Source organism: Dermacentor variabilis, chromosome 9 (assembly GCF_050947875.1).
Source record: "Dermacentor variabilis isolate Ectoservices chromosome 9, ASM5094787v1, whole genome shotgun sequence".
Taxonomy (NCBI): Eukaryota; Metazoa; Arthropoda; class Arachnida; order Ixodida; family Ixodidae; genus Dermacentor; species Dermacentor variabilis.
In genome coordinates, this window is record NC_134576.1 from 44,912,038 (window position 1) to 44,930,829 (window position 18,792).

Consider the following 18,792-nt stretch of genomic DNA (forward strand, 5'->3'; position numbering starts at 1 on the left):
CACAGGGCTACTGTTAGAACACGCAGAGCCTCACGAAGACAACGGTGGCCCCCTTCGCTCAGTAATGTTGATAAACAAGTCCTTTCTTTCTCTAATGTCAGGTGTGCCAGTCCGGCTGTCCCTCCACCCAGTCTCGTCGGAAAATAGCTAGTTTTAGAGTACTGGCAGTTAGCGTTCGCTTTTGTTGTTATTTTTTTCCTTTATTGCGCTAACACCTATATGAACCAGGAATCCGAATGCTTTCACACCGCCACCGATGTCCTGCTGTCCTACTGAAGGCGCATACGAGTCTCGCGTGCGGAGGGCTTCAAAAAACGCGGAGTGCTTTTGTCTGCAAAAACGATGAAGCAAGTGGACACATCCTCAGCGTTACGCTCAATCGTCTCGTTGGTGGTGAAAGCAGTGGTGCAGCCAGGAAAGGGGGGGGCGTGCAGGGGAGAGGTAGGGGCGGAGGCACGCACTTCACCGCGGGAAGGGGCGGAGCAGGCAGGTGGGCTCAGCCGTCGCTTGGCGCAAGGTATCTCTCGCACACAGAAATTTTGAAAGAGGGGGAGGGGAAGTGTTCGGGGCACGTGCGCAATAGTGTCCCACGCCCCTCCTCTCGGCTATGTTCCTAGGTGCAGGGGCCGCTTTCTGCCTACCGCTGCTTCTAGGAGCGTTGTGCAGCAAGCACGCTATAACCATGCCCTCTTTCACGCTTTCTTTCGTTGTGCATGCTCTGGTCCGCGCACTGAACGTCAAGCTAAAGTTATCTAATATTTCACTTGTTCTGATTTACGTCGTGTGTCTCATCTCGTTGCCCCAATCGAGGTGTGATACCTGCAACGCCACTTTCAGCGCTCATCCCGCCGGCGTTCCCCTTCTAATGTTTCAGTTGCACATACGGTACGTACAAGTCATGAGTGTCGTCCGTTTGGCGTTGATATGTTTTAAGGTGTGCCGTCTGTTTCGCGCTTCCACATCGCAGGCGATGATCAGCCGGAGCCGTTAACAACGGCTGCTACCTGCCCCATAAACAGCTAAGCTTAAAAATTACGTCACTACCGCGCAACCTTTCGCAAAGTAGCCGAAACAATTGGGGCCTCCTTTTTTTAATTTTATCCTTTCCTCTATGTCCTCTTAACCCTTCGCGTTCAAGCCGTGCATCGGGACCGTACGACACCCGCCGACAGCCTGAATGCGCCTCGAGCGTCCTTATAGTGCGTCATTGCAGTGGCAACAGACCCCGTGGCCTCGGCGTCTGCGTGGGCGTTAAGCGTGGGCGTGCACGTTCATTTCCAGTTCAAGTGTATTCTGTTGCACTGCTAACTTAAACAGTGCCCCTCACCTCCGCAAGACCACTGACATATAGTGCGGTCAATGCTCGTGCGTCCTCTTTAGAACAATCCAAGGATGCACAGGCGCCGACAAAAGTACCACGCAGTCCACGCAGCGGAGCCGGGGCAGCGGCACACTGCATCACGACGCCATCTACAGGCGGCATCTGGGATCGAGATAGCCAATGGGTGCCCTTTATTATCGGCAGACATGATCCGAGATGCTGCCTATGGTTGGCGTTGCGATGCAGTTTGCCGTGGCTCCGGCTCCCGCTGCGTGGACTGCGGGGAGTATACCACATTTGTCGTCGCCTGCACATATGAATTACTTATTTCTGCGTTAGCCGATAAAGTATGCTATGTAGATACGTAATCTCATCAGTCGCATATTTATTGCATACCTGTGCATATATCTGACATATCACGGTACATTTGTTTTATCCGTGGTATTGACTATATCAGTCTAAATTCGACCAAGGTTGTGTGATTGTTGTAGAACTACAGTGCACCGGACTTGCACCATCTAGGTCATGTGCATAGTATACAGTACACAGGCAATGTTATTGCATTTTTGTTTATTCATTAGTTGACTGAAACGATGGAACGCTGGCGCTGCCAGGACGAATTATAAGCTGCAGTGTGCATATTTTAGCCCCCTTGCATGCCTTCATTAGATTTTCTGTATATTCATTCTGATTTTATTTTCACCTATTTTTAGGAGAACGCACAATTTTAACAGATGCGGTGCTATGAGAAGGTACTTTGTGCGCAGCGCGCATGCGCTAGTTATTGTTGTAGACCTACCATCAATCCGGTCTTGCTTCTTCTACGTCGTGTGCATAGTAAAGCATCCATTGAACGGCTGTTCTATATGCACAATTTTAACAGGTGCGAACCCGTACGTAGATTGGTTTAGCGCACTGCATGCCCGTTTTCTCGCTGTTGTGGAACTGAAGCGCACCGCACCGTAGGAGAAACGGTGGTTACGTCACCGTCGCCACGTCAAGGTTTTAACAGAAAAAAAAGGGAAATACAGAACTTAACACATGTAATCGTTATGATGGTGCAATAGTCGATGAATGGTACCGTTAGAAAAAAAAAACTAGTTACGTCAATGTCGTAAAAAAGGAAAATACAAAAGGTAACGCATTTAATTGTTCTAATAGTATAACTACATCATTCGTAGCTTTAGAATAAAATTTAAACACACAAAACTGGTCGGGTTGCCGTCACCGCTTCAAGGTTATAACGAAAAAGGAAACTGAAAAATCAAAATCTCGCTTCGAAAAATAATGAGCTTCCCTATGAATTATCATAAATTGTTTCTGTCCTGATTTCGTTTTTTTCCTCTTAAGTACTTACTCATGGCAGGTTTCTTTTCCGTTGCCGCCACCCATGAGATTATTTTGGCCTCTCTGACTTTTCGCTTGACGTTCTTTGTTGCTGTGTTGCCCACCCTATAGGCCGCATACTTGCTGGTAAGCTTCCTAATCCTGTTCCTCCACTGTGAATCAATGTTTTTGTTTTTCCTGTACAGATACTTCAACAGATACCTGTACATATACTTGGCTCGACGTCCAACGCCACTGCGGCGAGAGAGGGAACTACGCTGACGAGGCGCTCTCCATAAGAGTGGCACGGCCTGATATTTCGGTGGCCACGGCAGCATGCGGCTATGTTTAGGGGCGACAAAGAGATGGCACCACCACGTCCAAAGTCATGAGCCCACATACGGCGCCATCTGAATACAGCCAAATGGGCACCGGGCGCTGGTCAGATGGAATTGCGGCTGTTTCGGCTTCCTACAAGATCTGTGCCGACGCCAACCGCACGGGCAGCGACGAAAACGAGACAGTTCTCTGAACAGCAGCGGACGCGTGCCAGTTTAATGCCTTGCTTGTACTTCATGCCTGCTCGAACCTGATAAGCAAAGAATTGCCTGATCTACGTTAGCGTTCGAACCGCTCCAGACCGGCCGCCCGGCCGCTGCCGCTCTGGAGTGCACGCGTTCCCAGACGCCAGATGGCGTCTGGGACCTAGGTAAGACATTGGGCAGTATAATAGCAACAGCTTGGTGGCGCAACCCACCACCCCGTTCCAAAGGGGACGCTCATAACATCCATCCATCCATCCATACGGCATGCACAGTTGTAACACGGTTGTATACTCTACAGGCAGTCTCACGTAAGTTGCGCCTAAAAATACGCGAGTGGCCTGTAACTCGACAAAACTAAGGTAGTTTTGTTGGCCGTCCCTTGGAGCTAGTGATACAATACTCATTTCTTATTTCGCCTAACTACATATCTAGTTATTAATTAACAAATATTATAATCGTAGCAAAATTTTCAATCAGAAAATTGTAGGCCATCATGAAAGATTCGTGATCAGTCTTTTTGTTGATCAATGCGAGCCACATAAAGGTTTTTTTTTTTTTCCAAGTGCTTTCCAAACAAGAAAAAGTGCCACTCGGCTAGTCGAGCGGCACATTTTGTTTCACGAGCTCACTTTAATGCTTGGAAAAGACTTGTCTGTCGCGCGTATACAGAAACAGAAAGATGAATCGTGAATTTCTCGTGTGTTTAATGACACAGCAATTACCTTCTCTCTAATGTTGGTTTTGAACACCTCACACTCATTCCCTTAGTTAAACTACTGCCATGTTGGCCTGGGTTAAAACTAATTCAGTCAGCAAAAATAAATTGCCTAGGCCTCAAAGAAAAGCGGTGAGAGAATTGCACACTCTGCATATCATTTGCCTGTGGGAACGTTGTTTCTTCGTCTTCGTATGTTACCTGTAGAAAAAAACATATGGCTATCAGCTATGCATTTCTATAATTCTTGGAACTAATCTATAGATCAATGTTCTGACTATACTTAGGAGGCTTGCGCTTAAATCTGCCACAAAATATCGCATGAAGAGCCCTGAATATTGGAATATTCACCCATTCCACCAGTTCATTATGGAACTCAAACAGTTTACTTTCAAGAGCTTAATATCATTAAAGGTACAGTAGTAGCGCAAATTGTACATTAAATACCGCGACACCGTGTAGCGTTCGTTTGCTTTTTCTCTATTTTACAGTCTTCTTTTTTTCTTTACGCGTTCAGTTTTATTTTATTGCTTTCCGAACTTTAAATCACCCCATGCTTGTAAAAACAAGTTCTGTTTCGATTTCAAACAAACGTTGTTCCAATTTTTAATGCTCATTCATTTTCCAGTGCTATAGTGCTTAGCGCACGGCCTTGCAGCATTAGGAAGATCTTGATGAGGGCTAGTTGGTTCATACTTAGAACTGAGGTGAAACAGCGCGAAAAAGACGAGGACACAAGGAAACAAATACATCAGTGCTTGTCTGTGGTATTTGTTTCCTTGCAGCATTCACTGAGTTGCTGAACTTCATGTCATGGCAAAGAGTCCGTAGACGCGCTACACTTTGTTCGTATACGTATATTTATCTGAATCAAGTGTTCGGTTGTCGCTTGAGTGCACGTGATGGGGCTGTGTACTTCTGAGGGTCATTGTTCCGTTGACACTTCACTTGTGGTCGAACCGGAGCGTGACCTGAATGTCGTCGATCGAGATTGGGTATGTTTGGGATGCTCCATAGGCTCCCCATGCATGCATTTTGTCAAGGCGTGGATGATTTCATAGGTGCGAGTACAACGTATCACGTACCAAAGTCTGTTCGTTATATTTGTTTTCATTACGTCTCTGCGGTGTTGTTCATATTGCTTTCTGTTATGAAAGTGAGCAACTATAGCGCCATCTCTACGAGTGTTGTAGACCTTGCGGAGAGTGAGGCCTAGTGGAGCTTTTCTAACGCTTTCTTTCCTCACTCCTTCCACAGTTATTGACACACTTCCTCAATAAAGCTTGTCGTCCGTCTATGACCAGTTATTTTGCTTAAATATAAGGAAATAGCTATTGAGTGCGCAGCGGCTGTCAGTCGACTAAGTTGTGGATGCAGTTTTCTGCCGAATCACAGAATCCGTAGTAACGAGTGACTCTCCATGTATCGACTCATGGTTTGCACAACGCAGACCCGCATAATGGTGTGCAACCAAGGCAGCTACCTGCGCTACATGGACAAGGTGGTGTTGGTGCATGGCGGAAGCATCCGCGTCTACACCAACGTGGACGACCTGCTCGCGGACCCGGACGCGCCGGAGACGCTCAGGGACACGGCGCGAGCCGAAGCCATGCACTCGTGCGACGACGAAGGGTAATGTTACGCTCGTCTTGCTCGTTGGATCGCATGCTTGTTATGTGGCTTCATTTAATAATTTTGTTTTATACACGTCGCCGCAGCACATGGCTACGGCCTTTTGTGCAGAGTGGCCAGTCAGGAATCCGTTCACCAGCGCTTGTGTACTTAGTTGCAGCTGCACGTCTAAGACCCTCATATTGCGTGAATTAATTCATATACCTTTACTACGACGTTTCTGATAGCCATTTTTTTATTGATATGATATAAGGAGATGTTGGCGCACAATTTAGGCGCCGGCTACTCCTCATCTCTTGAGTGGTTCCGTCATACATCGTACAGGGTTCAAGGTTACATATCAAATGGTTTTTTCACACAAGCACCAGGACTTATCACGGAACGTTTCCACAGGGTTCAAGGCTACATATCAAATAGTCTTTTCACACAAGCTCCAGGACTTATCACGCAACGTTTCCACAGGAAGACTATGACGTAAGGAACACATGGTACATACAATATACAATGTAAATGTCTCCACACTTATGTAGATGAAAGTCTCAAAAGTACAAAAGATATTGTCGCCTAATAGCACATTGTCTAGTCAGCGGGTCGTACATACATCGTGTAAATGCATTATCACATGCAGTCACAACAGTACAGTCAACACAACATAATTCACAAACAGATGGATATATACAGTGACAATGAAATGAAGGGAACAATGAAAGCGCTAATAACGTCCAGCAGTGCCGCTGTCTTCAAGAAAAGTCTTTAGTGCTTTTAAAGCAATCTTCTGCAAGGCCGTTGTTGGCCAAGGGCCCGAAAGTTTCCTTAAACTGAAAGGTCTGCGGTCTAATTTAATTAGCGCTGATTTAAGTCGGCTTCTTCGTGTGTCGTGATGTGGGCAATCTAGAAGGAGGTGATATTTATCTTCGTCTACAAATCCACAATCACATTCGGGGGTTTCCGCACGGCCAATACTGTGTAAGAAATGCTTTGTGTAGGCAGTGCCTAGCCTTAATCGATGAATAAGGGTTTCCATAGTTCTATCTAATAACAATGAAAATTTGAATTCAATAAATGGATCAATATGGTATAAGTCCGAGCTCTTAGAATTCTGGTCAAACCAAGTGTTTCTAGACATTTTGAGAGACGTTGTCCTTATAATGCAGCGTAATTCATCCTGTGATATTGGGAGCGGAGCCATATCATCTTTGAGGTGCGCTTGTCGTGCTGCTTCATCGGCTGCTGTGTTGCCAGGAATGTCGCAATGCCCCGGTATCCACTGGAATGCTACTGCATGTTTCGCTTCGCTTGCCTTTGTGAGGTTTTTAAGTGTTTCATACATTATACTGTCACTGAATGTTTTCCCCTTTGTGTTGCAGAGTGATGTTAAAGCAGCCTGTGAATCGCTGAAAATTACCCATTTTTGCGCATCTCTTACTGACAATATAAATTTTATCGCACATAGGATCGCGAACAGTTCAGCCGTTGTAGACGAAGTCGCACGAGATAACTTAATTGATTCTTGTTTGTTGAGGTGCGGTATAATGAAGGATGAAGTTGAAGAGGTTGCTGTACTGGAGCCATCTGTAAAGACGTGTGTGTATCCCGAATACCGAATATATATCTGGTACAGCGCTAATTGTTGAGCAGCTAGAATGAACATGTCTCTTTTGCTGAATATCCCACCTACTGACAATTCGATTTTTGGAACTGTAAGCAGCCACGGAGGATATTCGATGTCTGAGTTCCAAAATTCATTTCTTGGCAATATGTGAAGATTTTCTTGAATTTCTATATGAACATAACTTGTTCATAACTCGTTTTATTATGTATAAAGCCAATGGGTGGTTTTTATGCTGGGTTTGAAGATGGAAATAATGCCGGCATGTCTCTGTAGTTCGCATAACTGGAAATGGTGATTGGCGAGCCTCAGCTATTACAAGAGAACTAGAAGTCGCTCGTGGAACTCCTAGACATAGGCGTAGTCCTCTAGCTAAAAGTCTTTGAAGTCGCTCTTCTGACGTGTGGGAAAGTCTGTGTAAGATGGGCGCGGAATACGCAAGCTTTTGTCGTATGAATGCATTGTAAACAGTCAGCATGGCCGATCCTGATCCGCCCCATGATGTGCCTGCAAGTCTGCGAAGTACAGTCACTACGGCATTGACCTCGTTTTCGAGTTTCTTTATGTGGGGTGCCCAGGATAGCTGCCTATCAAGTATTATGCCTAGAAATCGATGCTGTGTGACAATCATTAGAGGGTGTCCTTCCAGATTAAGAGTGAAATTTTTTAACTGCCTTCGAGTGAAGGGCAATACAGCTGTCTTTGCGTGTGATAGTACCATTCCTCTCTCTCTCAAACATTTGTTGATTATATTTATGCCGTCTTGCAATGCCATTTGAAGTAGTTGAGCATTAGACCCAGATGTCCAAATACACACATCATCTGCATACATGTGAAAATTTTAACTGTGATGGCAGCCTTCTTGTTAAATCAGCCATGACGCATTTAAAAAGGAAGGGGCTGAGTACGCTTCCCTGTGGTACTCCCTGTTTGACAACATGTTCAGTACTCTTTCCTTCACCCGTCTGAACAAATATTTTGCGACCTGATAGAAATTCAGAAATACATCGCAAGGACCTGCCTGACAGACCAAGTTCCAACATGCTTAGCAAAACATGAACGTGGCTAACAGTGTCAAATGCCCTCTTGATGTCTAGGAATACTGCTATAGTCATGCTGCCACGTGCACGCTCGTGCTCCACACAGGTTACTATATATAATATTACATCCATTGTGCATCTATGTTTTCTAAAACCTACTAAGTAGTTGGACAGCACATTCGTTTCATTACACCACCATTGAAGTCGCGCGTCAATCATTTTCTCCATTACTTCGCATAAACAACTTGTCAAACTAACAGGGCGGAAGGATTCGAGGCACAAGGGCGTCTTACCAGGTTTTAAAATTGGTATGATTCGAGCGACTTTCCAAGAGTCAGGTACAGTTTCCTTTATCCATAATTTATTATAGATGTCTAAGAGAGTATTTGTACCTGTCGGTCCGAGGTTTCTTAGCATATTGTACGTAATTCCGTCCGGCCCAGCAGCGGACTTTTGGCGACATGATGCAATTGCACATTGAAGCTCGCTTAATGTGAAAGTATGATCTAATTGAGGATGTTGAGCCCAGTAGCAAGCAGTAATTTTTCGCTTAGCCAACACTACTGAAATATCAAATTCTGCACATTGCGATGAAAAAGCAGGTCTGGAAATAAGCTCACAAAATTCATCTGCAACTATTATTTCACAACTGTTTAAGGCTATTAGCGCAGCTCAGGACGAGCAAAAAAGGAAAGAGGTAGGTGTAATCAAAGGGAGCGGAAACAGGGTGAGCGCTAACTTCCAACTGAGGTTTATTTCGTGACACAAGACTACTTATACATTCGCAAACCATGTGACATCAACAAAGAAAACCAAGCAAGAAAACCGATAGCAACCAAGTGGCAACACATTCATACAGCCTGTGGCTGCAGTTGGAGATACGCCAATTCATTTCTTGATAATGATAATGAGGGTGAGCTTACACATACATGGCCCAGACCAATGATAGCCTTTGCTTCGATGATTTCTCTTGTGAGCTGATTACGACTGCGACCAAGAATGACGCATTCCTCTAAGATAGGTTCGCAACCGCACGTTTTGCAGTGCTGCGCGAGAAACCCCCCAGCTGTAATACAATTCTTGGCATTGTAACCATGCTCGCGCAGCCTGTCATTCAGGCATCGGCCAGTTTGACCTACGTAACGTTTTCCGCACTTGAGTGGAAAAGAATAAACATCACAAGTGCGGAATTCCACTCAAGAATTTCCTTTGGCTCGCTTTTTCTTGTACGTGACCAAAGTAAATGGTGCATCTTCACCCATCTCTTCTTCATTACTTAGCTCATAATTCGATGTTGTGTCAGCGTACTTGCTGTCTTCTAGGCGAGGCTTCTTGCTCTCGGCTTCACCGTCAGCCACCATTCCTGAATTCACTGAAGTTGATTCCGAGTTGTGGAGAACCAAACGTGCCGGCTTTATGAAGCTTTGTGAAGCTTGCAAGGCCCCAGGCTTTTCATTACGGCCCGTGGCATCATTCATATGGCTTGTTACGTTTGGACGAGCATAAGGCTCGTGACGATGTTCTCGGCTTCCGACCACCGTAGCGGCAGGGTAATAGCCAGGTCCTCAAAAAAGAAATGTCGTACCTGTAAGGCGCCTGGCTCGTTGAACCTTCGCCCGACTTCTTGTTAATCAATCGTCGTCAATGGTAACCGTAAATGTCCAAAAACCAGAAAACTCAGAGCACCGCACAAAAACAGCGACCGAACAGATACACTTCTTCTTCTTCTTTTTCGATAGCCATTGTTTCATTTTGGAGCTTTAGAACCAGTGACTGGTGGAGTAAGCCAACCAGTCGATCAATCAAACAAACATTCCATCGGTATTTAGTTGTCGATCATAATGGTAATGCATTCAATTATAGCGTTAAGCGTCACAGGTGCTACGGGACCACGGGAGTTTTCTCATGCCAAAGAAATTTATTAAAACGTTCAAGTAGTGCTTCGTTGGGAAAATTGAATTCATTTTATTTTCCAAGCCACTGCAACCGAATCACCGCTTAGAGTACGCGCTGCGGCTAGCAGTATGATTGGGCGTAGCAGCCATTTGCACAAGACCGCAGTGGACAATTAGGCACTTCAATATTTCAACTTCGTCACCTGGCAGCACCACATTTTTTTTTCCTTTCAGCGCCGAGTCTAAGGGAGGTCAAGAGAATGAATCGGCAGGCCGTGTCACTGAAAAAGAGCAACAAGGTTCGAACAAGGTGTGTATCCGCATTAACGGACTGCCGTGCCAACGAATGCTGCGCATGTCAATATGATTCATGCTGATCAATTAAAAGCGTTGGAGCTGAGCTTGACTGCTCCGAAGCCGCGAAGTACCGTTATTTTTCTATGTATCCACGAGTAAGCTCATATTATTCGAAACAGTACTTACTTAGGCGTGCAGCTTTTCTTTATTCGTATTGATTGCCACGGGGTATAATGTGCGAACGAAATTGCATGTACGCATGGAGACCCGTTTCGTGCAGATACTGCAACAGCATCTTGTGAAATGTATTTTCCGTGAGGCATAGTATAACGAGTTGATCAATTCTTCACTACACATCTCTTCGTCCACTTTCGCGAACGTCTTCCCTATTATTCCTGCGCAATCTATGTGCTCGTGGTGTGCCCTGAGTATGTGCGCGAAAGACTGACTATGGAAGCTACCTTGAGACATATATGCAATAGACCACTGTCGGTGGACCTCTTGCTAGGCGCATGGCCCCACACAGTTGGCGGACGATAGAGACAATGCGTGCTCTTTCGCGTTTCTTAGGCGACACGGGCCTGGACTCACGCTTGTGATAACAGTTATACAATGTGTCCTTCCCCTCGTTCCTCCCATTATCATCCCCAATGTGACACTTTTTCTTCCCCTCTTCCCCTTCCCTTACGTAGAGTAGCAGGCCAGATGCTCCATTTTCCGGCCGACCTCTCTACATTTTCCAATCATTAAACGACTCGTTCTTCATATCCGCGGTGCTGCTAATAGCGTTCCTCTGTTGCCCTCGTGCGGTCGTGACTTACCAGTCGGCGTCCAGCATCCTGCGGGCCCTGGTGCGGCTGTCCGGATGGCAGGCCATGGTGGCTCTCGCGGTGTTCGCGCTGAGCGCGACGCTCCTTACGCTTCAGCAGCTGTGGATCAAGGTGTGGACGGACGTGTCATCGGCCCACGACGAAGAGACGTCGGAGCACGACGACGACGCCGCCCTCGAGGCCCACCGGACCTCCTGGGTAGCGGTGCTCATCGGACTATGCATCTTCGACGGCACGTGTCTTCTTACTTACTTTCTCGATCTCGCTTTTAGTCCATAGCCAACGCGTCGAGAAGCTGGCACTAAGCAGTGCTCCTGAAAGGACTTCGCTCCCTTTAGTGCTCCCTAAGGAGCCCATGGCTTACAAATTTTAGTCACAGTTATGTTATTCAGGTCGAACTCTACGTTCTACAAAATTCACTGCAACTCCTTTCTGTAACGTGTACGACTTCTTTCCGTATTGCCATCGGGCCTGGAAAGTATTTTAGTAGACTAATGAATAAGTAACCGTACAAAACGTCTTTCCTTTTGTTTTGTTTTGTTTCTCTGTTTGTTTTTTGCTTGATTGTGTATATATTATTGAAAAAAAAATCGCACGATCAATAAGCGCATGCGCCCCTACTGTGTGAAGCATGTACTGCAGCAATGAGAGCATTTGTTCTCCCTTATGCAACGGATATAGTTTGCAACAGCATTTGAATTGAGTTTGGCTTCGCTGAGCATCTTGTGCTTAAAAATTGACTAGCCATCCCTGCCCTGCAAAAGTGGATGTCCAGTGAAGCTGTTGAAAACCAGCACTGCAACTGCTCTGGGGCTATGCTATGCTTTATTGCTTTAGAGTAGTGGTAGTTATGGTAATTTAGAGTAGTGGTAGTAATGGGAGTAATGGTAATTTTGACAGCACGTCGCTGCACATAGCGGTGGTGTAATAACATTGAAATCAGTTCCTAGCCTCGTTCTTTTATGTAGGAAACGCTAGGGACGTCACTCCCCACGTCGCAAGCTGCCGTCACCGCGGCAGCTCGCACAACAGTAATCTTTACCGGGAAACGTATGCGGGGAACGCTACGTCCTTCGAATTCTTATCAAGAGAGCGTTATCATCAATTATGTGGTTCGAATGATTGTTTTATGCTTGTTCTTTGTTGAAACGTATGCTGTTCCATATGTTGTATGCATGATTCCAAAGAATGTATGCACTCTTCGCTTTACTTCGCTGACTGCTTGAAGCCTCAGCCTTACGGGGTAGGAGCCACTGCTTTTACCCCTGCACTGCCGCCGAGATCGGGCCACATTGTTGCTGAAGCACGCCGGCAACAAAAATGCCGACCAACTAGATGCTAATAATAATAGTAATACATCCAGTGCCTGGTACCAGCGACGGAAGACGATCAATGCACGTTGTAATAAGCCGGAGCTGGGCACTGCAGCACGTTCCACGGCCTTCACTTGGTGATCCCCAGGCCCATGTAACTACAGCTGTCAAGGCACAGCCGGTAGCCTCCTAAAACAGACTTCCTCACCCGCTGAAACTTTGCGAGGAAGGAAGCGGACACACGGCGTTACAGGTGCACACGTGCCCCGTCTGGAGGAATAAGCTTCTCGATTACAGGAGAGCGCGGTGGCCAGAAGGTAGCGAGGAATGTAAAATGTCTGTACACGAGCGTCGCGCTTGCAGTGTGGCGCTCGCGAGAGACCTCGTTTGCAAGTGCCCGAGAACATTTATATTTTGTCAACGTTTATCTTTTGCGTACATCAACATTAGAAGTAATGGGCTTGCATTTTTTTAAACTGTTGTTTCTGTTGTAACCACTATAAGGAGAACGATGTCAGAGACGAGTTGCCAGCGCCTCGTCTAGGCCCTAATATGTCGTTATATATAGTCAACAAAAATTATTATTTAAAAAAATGACATCATTGTTGAACGAATTGTCTAAATCCGCGACCGGGGCCTGGCTTGCAGTGTTCTGCCGCATAGTCGGGGGCCTCCTGCTGGCGGCCAGCAGCCGCTGCCTCTCGGGGCGCCTGCACAGCGCCATGCTGGAGCACGTGCTGGGCAGTCCGGTGTCGCTGTTCGACTCGTCGCCCCGGGGCCGAATCCTGAACCGGTTCTCGGCTGACATGGACTTCGTGGACTCGCGCACCTTCTTGAGCGGCAAGCAGAGCGTGCAGAGCGTCCTCTTCACGGCGGCCAAGGTGGTCGTCATCGCCACACAGTCACCCAACGTGCTCGCCGTCGGCGTGATCACCGTGCTCATCGTCTTCTTCGGACTGGTCGGTGCATGTACAGCATGCGCATTATTGTAGTTGAATACTCACAAAGCGCCGTATTCACAAACCCACTCGGCTGGAAGCTCTTCCCCGCTTCGATTTTCCTACCGTTCCTCTGAGTGATGACACAACCGTCCATTAGCGCTTCACGGTGACTTATATTGACGAGCTACTTCTTATTTCTCCAAACACAGCTTAACTGCAGTGTAGGTGGATAGACGGACGCTGAGAGCACAGCATCATTGCTTAGTAACCACAGCAGAGTGTTGTTGAAACGCACTGGCCCCATCTTCGCAACGGCGGCGCTTGAATATGTTTGCTGGAGTACAGGTCAAATGTTGATGGAAGTAGCGTTCTTGAATACGAGAGCAAGAAGTAACGCCAGACTGGGCGTTGCGAAATTCATCGAGTGAGATCCGAATGGATGTCAGCTCTCCTTTTGTTACACCGCGAAGCGGCCGCTAGGTACTCCCTGTCGGTCCCTACGGGGGAGACGCCCGCTACGCGCTAAGAGCGTCCTGCAGGAGCAGAATAAAGCGTTTCAACCTAGTCGACAAGTTGACAACTGGAGTTTTAGTACTCGGACACTTCCAGCACATACATAACTGCACTGGATTGAAAGTGTGTTCGTCAAGCAACTCTCCATCACCGGAACCACCGTACATTGTTTAGGCAGGTCGTCCATACCAATAGAAACACGGTCGGTTGGCGGCTATATGGTGTTGCGCTTCTATAAGGATGAGCTCACGGGATAAATCCGAGGCACGGCGGCCGCATTTAGACGGGGGCGAAATGCAAAAACGCCCATGTTCCGTGCATGGGGGGCAGATAGCCTAGTGGTCAAAATTAATCTCGAGTCCCTCACTACGGAGCGCCTCATAATCAAATCGTGGTTTCGACAAGTAAAACCCCAGAATTCAAGGGAAGTGCGGCGCCGCCTTCAACTAGGGAAAGTCGAGAGAGTCCAGTGTGGGTCCACTATAATGAAAATGAGTGTAATATATTATTGCGATAGCAAATATATGGACACGCCAGGCGCATTTTCGCCATCGCCGTCGCCGTGAGGTTCCGTATAAAGTACAAAGGCGGTAATATCTTCACCGTACGCTCTATGTGCGAGTGAAAGCATGCGAGAGTGAGCGGGCGAACGCGGCTCATTCTCGTGTGCACGAGCGAGGAAGGCGGACCGGAAGCGCGCCCTCTCCTGTCGCGCGCGGAGCACAGGGGTAAGGCGATGGAGGGGGGCGTGCTTCAGCGGCTGCTGCTTAGGCGCGATCGTGCGGGCGCTGTATGTCGAAAGCCCATCTGCGACGTGGCCTCGCGGGCCTCATCTTCAAGGCGATCGGCGATGTTTGCAGAGTGCGCGTAGTGCCGGTAGCTTTGTGTGCGCTGTGCTTTTGACATTTCATTCGCGTTTAAGCGAGAGATGCAGCCAGGTCAATTCGCTCGCAGCTGTTGCCGCGATTCCTCACTCCAGCATTTTGACTTCCGCGCTCATCGAGCGAGATGTGTTCATGTTTACCTGTGCGCACGTGACACCTTGCTTGTTAATTTAGTTAAAACACGTTGGCCGGCTAGTTGGTATAAATCCGTGACAGAATGTGCAAGTGCGACCGAACGAAGACGTAGAACTAACATGCACACAGAGACAACGCTGCCTCTGTACGTCTGTTCCTTTTTCACGTTCTCGTTCAGACGCGCTTGCACATTCTATCATTCTTGTTAGCAAGCGAATGTTTACAAGTTTATACAGCCGATACAACTACTATCTTACTTCTTATACTTATCTGCTAATTTGCTGTCGTAATCGGTACTTCTCCTTTCGGGCGAAACTGCGACTTTTTGTCTCCAAAGTTTACTCGCGTTCCTTCGGCTCAATAAGCTTGATCATTATCAGGGCTGATTAACGGTGAAGCTTACTTTTTACGAACCCCAGCTACGGCGTCGGGGTCGATAACTCAACGTCTTAGATTTCAAGATATGGTGTAGCGTCCCACCGCCACGTCTGGAAGCATTTCCAAACAGCGGCCAGGTTGTGTCCGTTTTGTATTAAGATGTAATGTCTTTTGATAAAAAGATTAATTTGTCCCGAGAAGACGTTCAAAGCGTATACCTAAAATTAGTTTGTGCAAGACTTTTCAGGCGCCAATTCACCACCTATATATTTCTTCTATTTTTTTACTTTCTTGGTTGCCTTCACGATGACTCCGCTCCTGGTCATGTCCTCCAGTGTGATGTTTCAATTATTTAAAAAGGAAGCGCAGTTTAATTATCTCTCTAAATATTATTCGTGCTTTATAATATTTTGAATTATAGACACATAACAATAGCGTCAAACTTTTATTCATATGAACCGAATTTAATTATAATGTCTGCAGGATTGTTGCGGGATGGTGCAGTTTGGCTACTGTCAATTAAAACCACAGACCACAGTGACGTCTCGAAAGATGTCGTGTCAGGCATTCTATTTTCACGCATTCACGTACAGCACATCAATGCTACGATGTCAACTTGCAGCCGAGCATCTTCTTTTTTTTCTGGTAGTGCAGACCAAGCATTCGCAGAATACGAGACACAGTACTTCTCTTGACTGCCGATGTGGAGCCCGGTAATCAGCAGCAACAACGCGAAGAAAAACGCTTTCCGTAGCAAGCATTGTTAATGCTAAATACAACCACCATTCTAAAAATTGTTTCTATTCTATGCCCTATAGTGCGTTTCCAAACTACGCATGATTTCTCATTATTACTACAGCTAATCTGAGGCTACGATAACTGTGTAAAATTTGTCTTGATCCCTGTGGTAAAAGGTAATTTCTTTTCCCTTTTTCCTCTTCCAGCTTCAACACAGGTTAAGGAGGGAATGTGTTTAAGGTCCGAAGTCGGCGCCTCTCGATGACTCGAGTGCACGGTGGCACCGCGAAGGAAGAGCCGTTGTTCGCTAACGAAACGCTTTATTCAAAAGCCAAGCCGTCTCTCCGGGTCCAAGACCGAGCCTTTGCTCTTTTACACACTACCAAATCCTCAGTAGCACGCAGTCACAAACCAGCCAATCACACATGGGAGTTCACATCATTGCAACTAATAGCACCAAAGCTTTCCTGAAGGACGTAGCATTGGTCAAAACAATAACACAATTTACTATACGCCAGGCGATAGGCTCGTCGAAAGACACGTGTCATACTCAATCTCCCCTCATTTTAAAATAATTTACACCCTTAAAAGTGAAAAAGGGTGTAAATGTGTCTATAACTCACAACCTTAGGGTGTCAGTTATATAAATCGCACCCTAAGGGTGCGAGTTATAGACACGTCAACGCCCTTTTTCTCTTTTCAAGGGCCATTCAAGGGCAACGACAATTTTTGGTTATACACGTGCTACGTGTCCTCTAGCTAGCGTTCTGCCGCAACAATTTTTCAAATCGGCTCATAAATAGCATTATTTTACAGTGTAGTTAGACTCCTAGTATTGGCCTTGATGTCCTCCGGCGCTGGATTCCAGGCTCGAGCTTGCATGTGTAACCGTAATTTACCCGTGTCGTTCCCGTTTGTCCGTGCACAAGCCCGCGGGCAAAACATCTCTCGCGAGCAGCCGGTACACCAGGTGAAAGAGTATTCCCCAGAAGCCACGGCTACTGACGATATCGGTGACTGACAGAGAGCTGCCCTGCCGGCACGGGGGAAACTCGGCCACTTCGTGCAGCTTTGGGCCGGGTCGCTTGAATTCCCGGGACACAGTAATTGTGGCCCGATGGCAGTCGCGCACAAAACCACCGATTGGTCGCAGCCGGCTAAGTGTTCGTAAATAATATCCCGTTTTTCTCAAGGCACTGTCGAAAACCACGCGCGGACGCCAAAGAGTGGCACTGAAACCGCGTGGCCGTGTATCACATCACTCAATTCCCGTCAATATGCCTCCCCGTCCGGCGACGAGGCCCATAAACAAGCTACAATAGCGGCTGAGAATGTCAACGTGATATCGGGAAACGCCGGGGGCATATTGCGGTAGCTGTGGCTTCAGCCACACCCTGTCCTTTGCTCTTCATGCCCGTCTTCCCGAACGCTTCCCATTCAGCTCGAACCGTATTCCCCTTTGTTCCAGCGAGGCTGCGCCATCGGCGGCTCTTCTACGGTGCAGCTAACTAAAGCGCATTTCTTTCCACGCGTGCATGTCTCCCGCGTCCCCTGTACACGGAGCCGACCCACGTCCTTCGTTTGAAAGAAGCATATACGACGAAACCATTACACGGTAGTTGGCCGATGTAGCACCGCGAGAAATCGTCCTTGCACTATCCAACACTCGCATAAATAGGGTCAAAGGACAACAGAAACAGCAGCTCCGTATAACTTATACTGACTGCAAACATTTTCTACAAGCTTGGCAAAAGTCGTGCAATGCTTTGTGCAGCTGAATATCAAAGAGCTGTGAAAGATTTGAAAAAATCACCCTCAGCACTAGCATATGTGTCACGCTGTTGAAATTCTCCTTTACCTTTAAAAACAAACTATTCAGTCGAGTTCGTTGGATAGTAGGAAGAACCATGTCGGCCTTGTCGTTACATTTGCCGACTATCTCGAGTCTGTTTTGTTCCTAGCTACCCATTTAATTTTTCATTCGACAATGTTTCCTTGGTGCTTGTAAAGGTGTTTCTCCAAATAATTTTTCTCCCAGAACAACAATTCCGTGTTTCAAAGGGACAACAGAAGCGTGTTTGGCGAATAATTTGCGTTAAAAGCGATAACGACGTCTTGTGCCAAGATAGGCGCATTATTAGGAATGAGGTAGGATAATAAACGTAAAAGTGTAAGCTCCTCCTTCATGTACCGTCATGGGGAAGTATTCCATGTATTTCCTAAATATGCATTATAAGTGTTCATCATCAAAAAATTAGGGAGGGGGGGGGGGGGGGGACAAGCATACTAGCATTGAGTCTCCTTCCACTTGTAAGACTAAACTTCACTTCCTATCATTCACACACACGGCAGGAAGTGGACAAACATGCAAGCATGCTTACATCAAAACGATATAAGCGAAAGTGCAATGGCGTTGTCATTCTAATATTGCTCAAGCGCACTCAAGCGCGCTGCTCTAGACAGCCATTTACTTGCTTTCTGAACATGTGAGAACCGTGATGTTCGTTCTCCGAAGGACACGCGTATAGACTGTGCCTTCAGCGATCACATAAATCCCGCCCTAGAGAAGCCCCACAAGCAGTGGAGGCCAGGCTGTATTATAATACTGGAAATTGGAAACTAAGCAATTTGTGGGGGTGAGCTAATTGGTGTTCTGTCGTTAGGTTCACCGCATTGGCAG

The 18,792-nt window shown here is 46.7% G+C and overlaps 1 protein-coding gene across 1 annotated transcript in view; it reads left to right on the forward strand.

The window, feature by feature from the left end:
• LOC142592648 (multidrug resistance protein mrp-7-like) overlaps positions 1-18,792 on the forward strand; it is a 226,056-nt gene that overhangs the window by 146,887 nt on the left and 60,377 nt on the right. Inside the window, exons 17-20 of the mRNA XM_075704207.1 lie at positions 5,358-5,539; positions 10,318-10,393; positions 11,205-11,442; positions 13,172-13,482. Coding sequence (XP_075560322.1) covers positions 5,358-5,539; positions 10,318-10,393; positions 11,205-11,442; positions 13,172-13,482 — 807 coding nt within the window. The remainder of the gene's footprint in view (positions 1-5,357; positions 5,540-10,317; positions 10,394-11,204; positions 11,443-13,171; positions 13,483-18,792) is intronic.